This window comes from Alosa pseudoharengus, unplaced genomic scaffold (genome assembly GCF_046254945.1).
Source record: "Alosa pseudoharengus isolate Yale_2024_CS ecotype anadromous, Long Island Sound unplaced genomic scaffold, YU_APseudo_1.1 YU_APseudo_1.1_scf_13, whole genome shotgun sequence".
Taxonomy (NCBI): Eukaryota; Metazoa; Chordata; class Actinopteri; order Clupeiformes; family Clupeidae; genus Alosa; species Alosa pseudoharengus.
The window spans coordinates 27,125,542-27,132,055 of record NW_027468598.1 but is presented as its reverse complement, the minus strand read 5'-3'; the positions used below and the strand labels follow the sequence as shown (position 1 = coordinate 27,132,055).

General features: G+C 47.9%; 1 protein-coding gene across 1 annotated transcript; it reads right to left on the bottom strand.

Moving 5' to 3' along the window:
- Positions 1–337: 337 nt before the first annotated feature.
- On the bottom strand, positions 338–3,348 carry LOC143121387 (tripartite motif-containing protein 42-like). The gene is made up of 6 exons (XM_076281746.1): positions 3,251–3,348; positions 2,213–3,018; positions 1,725–1,981; positions 871–1,386; positions 493–708; positions 338–394 (listed from the first exon to the last, which is right to left on the bottom strand). The coding sequence occupies exons 1-6, from the start codon at positions 3,346–3,348 to the stop codon at positions 338–340; spliced, it is 1,950 nt and encodes a 649-aa protein (XP_076137861.1).
- Positions 3,349–6,514: the final 3,166 nt, after the last annotated feature.

Below are 6,514 nucleotides of genomic sequence, written 5' to 3'. Positions count from 1 at the left end.
ACCTGTGTGTGTCGTGTGATGTTCCTGACAGTGCCCTCCAGTGCCCCCAACTCTATATTGTATGGGCCAATAAAAAGATGTTTTGGACACTAAAGCTTAGTTACTCCATGTTTTTTCTTTCTTTCTCTCTCTCTCTCTCCCTCTTTTTTCATCTCTCTCTGCCTTCGGGCAATAATAGGTACTTTCTGAATGATGTTGAAAGAAGAAGCAGGCTTAGTGCAAGTCTGTTTTTATTGAAGAAGTGATGATTTTAAAAAGATAAAGTAGACCTCTCGATTCTTTTTGTCACCGATGAAGTGACAGTGAAACAGATGTCCCATTTCCATGGTTACGCCTCCTAAGCCAGATTGGTCCTTTGCTCCTTCTCCCCCTCTTCCGAGCGGCCGGTGTTCACCTAGCGGCCAGAGGACACAGAGTTACAACTCGTTCCACACCACCCATAGCAACGGGTGCAGGTTGCCGTGGAAAGCGTAACGTGGCGTGTGTACTGACCCGGTAGGTGGAGCTCCAGGCGCCGTGGCCGTGCTCGTTAACGGAACGGGCTCGGAACAGGTACTGTGTGTCATGGCGGAGACCCGAAGTCTGCAGGCTGCAGCCTTTGACTCCGCCCATCACCACGCCCCGTCCACTGGCCACGCCCATGCTGGCGTCCTGGAAGTGCACGTCGAAGGAGTGCACGTCCTCCCCCATTGGAACCATCCAGAACACCTGCAGCAACAGAAGAGTTTATAAAACAAACGCACACAGAAGTGCAATATAGTCTGTGCATTCGAGAATCAGGTATTATGTACAGCATGTTTTGAGTTGAGTTGGTTGTCACACATGAAACACACACAGATATAGAACACACACACACATCAGACACCCTACCTCCACGGTGGTGCCGTAGGCGTTGTGCTGGTAGATGATGGGGGGTCTGGGCAGCAGCAGGGATTTAGTCTCTGTTGCTCCATCACCGGCTGGCATCCCCAGCTCCTCCTCCATCACTGGGGACTCCTCTTCGTCCCCACTGCCCAGCAAGGGGGTGCCTGGCCTGGGCACCACGTCCGCTTCCACGTCTATGTCCCCCCCGATGCCAACCTCCTCCTGCTCCTCCTCGTCTGGCTCCTTCTCCCCTACTTCCTCACCGATCATCTCTTTGGCGATAGAGGTGGGCATGACAACCGTGTCAGCGTCGGCGGGCCTCCAGCGCAGGTGCTTTCCCATGAGGCTTTGCAGGTCGTGCAGGAGCTCGTCAAAGTGCAACTCGGCTCCGGCGAGTGGCTGGTACCCGGCGGGCAACAGATGGGTATCCGGCCGTGGCATCTCGGCACTGAGTGCACTCAGCCAGCGTGCCAATCCGGTGGCTCCCTGCAGGAACACAGATGCCCGCGGCTCCAAGAGGGCCTAATGAGCAAGTAAAGGTAAAGTTTATAGTACTCTTCACACTCACAGACAAGCATCACAAAGGGCTTTACAAGGAATAAATAAAAATCAAACATGCGAGAACTCGTTTGTTACCATGCCATTCTATTTGTGTGGGAGTTGCAAAGTACAGAGTTGCACTATAATGATACACAAAACACAATATACGAGAGACGGGGAATATAAGACACAGTGCACAAGAGACAGGGAACACAAAACACAATATACGAGAGACAGGGAACACAAAACACAATATACGAGAGACGGGGAACATAAGACACAGTGCACAAGAGACAGGGAACATAAGTCACTCTATGGACCTGTTTGCTGATTTCCCTCAGCCCGGCCAGGGAGCGCCTCAGTGGGCCAGCATGCAGCAGGAAGGCCTGGGCCACAGCGTCAGTGCTGGAGCTCAGGGCGTCCAGGTGGGAGAGCAGTGCCGCCTCCTGGTCGAACAGGGCATTGCGCAGGGACAGGAAGCCGTGGCGGATTGAGCGGTGGAGCTCAGCGCTGCCGGAGGACACACGCATCGCCAGAGCCTCCATCTGCTCCCAGTCAGAGTCACACTGCTGCTGGACTAAACACACACACACACACACACACACTCCGTCAGTCCCTATCTATTGCTTTCTTTCTAGTGCCCATTGTTTTTCGTTTCTCACTCACTCCTTAACACACAACACACAAACACGTACACACACACACACACACACACACCCATACACATGTGCAAATTCTTACTGAAGTATATTCACACACATCAAAATACACACACACACACACACACTGCATATTTGTTCTCTCTCACCTATGCTGGCATGTTCCAATGCCTGGCATAGCACGGCCTCAGAGCTGGTTCGTGCCTCGCTCAGTGGCGCCACCAGGTGTCCATGGTGGTCACTGTCAGATTGCACCATGCAGTCGTGGCAGCCTAGGGTACCGTCGCTCTGGCAGAAGTGCGTGAGGGAGTGCTCGGGGTGGACAGGGCACAGCTCTCGTTCCTCCTCCTGGACGGGCTCAGCCAGGGTGTGGGCGCTGTATGCCGGGTTGCCGTGGAGCTTGCGCAGGCACTTGGCACAGTAGTGGAGACGGCAGGTGGCACAGTAGTTCTGGGCGGGCCGGCGTTTGGAGCAGAGCTCGCAGGGTGCAGGACGCGGGCCCACAGCCACGGGCAGCGGGCACGGAGTCGAGGTGGACACGAAGCCCAGGGCGCAAAGGAGGGGCACGCGCCGCTGCAGCTGACGCAGCTCTGGGTGGGCACCCACCAGCTTCTGCGCCGTCTGTGCCAGCAGCACGTTGGCAGGGAAGGACCAGGCTCCGGGCAGTAGCGGGTAGCTGGCCTGGCACCGAGGGCAGGCGGCCAACGGCTCCACCAGGGCAGGCGTGGCACTGATGGAGACAGAGTCAGTGGGGGTGGGCGCCGGCTTGCGTGCCTTTTCCTTGCGCAGAGTGGCAAGGCAGGCCAGGCACAGGCAGTGACCACAAGGCAGGGAGATGGGGTGCTGCAGGAAGGTGCCGCAGCCAGGGCAGCAAAGGAGTTCGGCTAGGGGCAGGAGGGCAACACTGAGCTCGCGATGAAGCTGTCTCCCTGGGGTGCAGGCCTGGCTCAGGGACCTGGCAGAACGTGGGATTGCAGTCAGAACACATACCAAACATCAATATTATGTTGTTATAATCTTTTAAGAACAAACAAAATAACCACTGGACCCCTTAAAATGACTTTGAATAACTATTTTATGATGTACTGGTAATCAGAATTTGATCATATTTTTAACATGCTACTTGTTGTTAGCTATATGTTCCCTAACTTTACATATATCACGTCAGTTGCTTTCTTCCAACCTACCCCGAGGTGGTGTCACCCGCTTTGTTACATGAATCACTCAGCTTCTGAGCGCTTGAGTGCCCCCAGCAGGATATGGTGGACTTGGAGTCTGACGACATTTGCAACAACTGCTGACACTGAAGCTGGAATATTTCGAGGAAATAGCAGGCTGCTTAATGATATACAGTATGTGTGTAGAGTGAAAAAAATAGACTTGCTTGGAAAGACAGCTGAAAATACTTACATGTGACGGCAATGTGCGTGCGTGCATGTGTGCGCTATAATGTTGAATGAAGGCAAAATGACTCGGTTCGACTGATTAGAGAGTAGTAGACTCAGCATCGTCACAATCAAAATCCACTTGTGATGCGCTAGACAATCTGGCGCGTCACGATTTTTCTTCGAATGGCGATAGATGAGGGCTCTGGGTAATACTACCTAGACATTCTCTCTACATTTACAAATAGTAATACAATTACAAATAGGTAAACAAATATAAGAAATTAATTATGGGCAGGGGAGTCGCCAGCCGATTTTTACGGTGTTCCAGTTTAGATGGTGAGCATGTGAACTTGTGATATTTGCATAAAATCACTGAATATTCAACAAGACCCTGCCTATTTCTTAAGAGCATTCTGCTCTGCCTCGGCCCCTGGAGTGCTAGGTTCACATTTTCACGAAGTAGGCCTATTTGCAAGTGAGATGAGATAACATAATGGATATCGCTGAAAACATCACCAGTTTATGTCTAATACATAGTTTAAGCATCCACACAAGACACATACTGTACGAACAGAAACAAATAAAACAAAACAACCAGAGATCTAGCTTGGATGTCATTGACAAAAAAGGAGAAGCTTGCTACTAGGCCTACATCTTCCATTCCACTAGGCCTACACTAGCCTACGAACTGCTGAAATGATTAACCTGCAACTTCCCACTTTATAAATCCAATAAGCGTCAAACCTACATGTCAGCAACAACACCTGGGTGTTCAGTCGTCTCACGTGTTAAGCCATGGAAATAAATAGATGGACAATTTTGGAATTTGCACTGAGATGTTGTCGGGTAGCCTATTCACTGAATAGCCTATTCCGCCATCAGAGATTGCTACATGTTTTCAAAATATCTGGGAACTTTCCGGAGCTCTGAATGGCAGATAGCTACAGATCAGTTCACACAATTATTGAAGTAGGCTGCATTATGCCTTTGTCGATCAATATAGAAGAGGCAAAGCGGAAGTGCAACAGCAAACAGGACTTTTTCAGCACTTGCCAAACCCAATGAACGCCTATGTAAATAGACACAGGCGCGCCTGCAGGTGTACGTCCGTACGCACTGTGCGTACCATCAGACTCGACAACGAGAAAAAAATTCCCTTGTGTGTGTGTAATGCATTCACACCAAATTGGCCCACCATACCTTCCCAACTATGCACAGTATTCCATTAGCTGCCATCAGGCTATTTACAATTTTCTATTACGTAACTTAGTGAACACTTATAAAAATTAACGCGCACACATTTTGTTTGAGCAGCAGACACAATACGCATGCAGGCATGTAGTAACAACAAGTAGGCTACTTGTTGTTTTCTTTTACTCGGCTATCTATATATCTATATATGGTCATCAGCACACAATGTTGAGCTAATTCACTAATTCAATACTCATGATGGATATCACAAGCTTAAACAACTTTATGGAGGCAGCAAAGCTAGAGGAGTTATTCCAGATGGGCAAGAACAAGGTAGGCAATTGGTGTGCTTGTCAGAACGTTAGACTGCATTACAGCTGTTTAAAGCCAGACGTCAAGAACAAAACAAGGTAACTTTAGCCTGTATAGGGCTGTATCAAGTTGTCCAAATGAATAGGTCATAGTAGACGTTGTTGTTGTATTATTGCATGTGGATGTTGTTATGCTATGTAGGCTATTTTGCTGACCAATGCACGGGGCTAAAACCGGGAAACGGACAAATATTGTCCACGCGTATTTTTTTTTTGCGTGGGGGGGGGGGGGGCGGTGGGTCGGGTGTGCGTACCATAGCATTACTTCCTGAAGGCGCCCCTGAATAGACAAAACACGTGACTCGCATTGATGAAGCCATATCTATGGATCGAAGCAAGACTTCTTCGGACTTGCAAGTGCTGTAAAATCGATCGGATGCGGTTAGCTCATGGTGTAGTGAAGTGCGGTCATGCTGCGTTCATGAGCATATCGTAGGGTAGGCTCAGGTCTACATCCCGTAGCTTCATACTTTGCTAGGTGGCTTAGGCTACACTGCAAAAACTGCTTATCTAACAAAATCTCACCAAGTGTTATTAATCTTATATCAAGATAAAAAAAACTAGTTGGTATTGTTTTCAGTATAAAGAGACTTACCTAGCGCTTCCTTGTGAAAACATTTGACTTAATTTAAAAAAAGTTTGACTTATTTTAAGACATCTCATCCTGAAAACAAGCAAATTTGGCTGCCAGTGCGTTAAGCAAATGTGTCCTAAAAACAAGCAAATTTGGCTGCCAGTGCGTTGAGCAAATTTGTCTTGATAAGACTCCTTAAAATAAGTCAAAATCTTCTTAAATTAAGTCAAAATGTTCTTTTGAGAGGGCGCTAGGTAAGTCTTTTCATACTAAAAACAATACCAAATAGATTTTTTAATCTTAATATAAGATTAATAACACTTGGTTAGATTTCATTTTTTGCAGTGTATAGGCCTATAGTTCGTTTTTGTATAGCAATCAGAAATGTCAAGATAGCAACATGGCAGCATTATATCCTTTAATTGTCAAAATATTAGTGTCCATGAGCTCGAAAAATTAAACTTCTATCAGGCCAATCAAATCGTGTATAGGGTCGTTAGGCGGGCTTAACATAATGATTGATGGCAGAGTTGCAACAGTTTGGCTTGAATTCCCTGCTACTTGAAAACAAAGAAGATGGATGTTGCTGTTGGCCAACAGTGTGACACGAGTTAAGCTTGTTTTAAGATGCCAAAAGTTTGAACTAGCCAACTAGCTCCGCTGGTGGGAAACGAATGGACTCAGCGCTGTCCTATTGCTTGCAGAGGGAATTTGAAAGACAACCGATTATCCCGCCCCTCCAACTGAGCACTGCCAACGGTGAGTGCCCAGACCCTACATTTTAATTTTAATGTGGGTCTGGCTCGTCAGGCTAGCGACGGCCCTGATTATGGGTAAACATGTATCATCATAAGAAATATTTAACATTGCCGTATTCGCAGTGAATTACATCAGTTTTCAGGATGCTCAAATTCATGACTAAAGTGC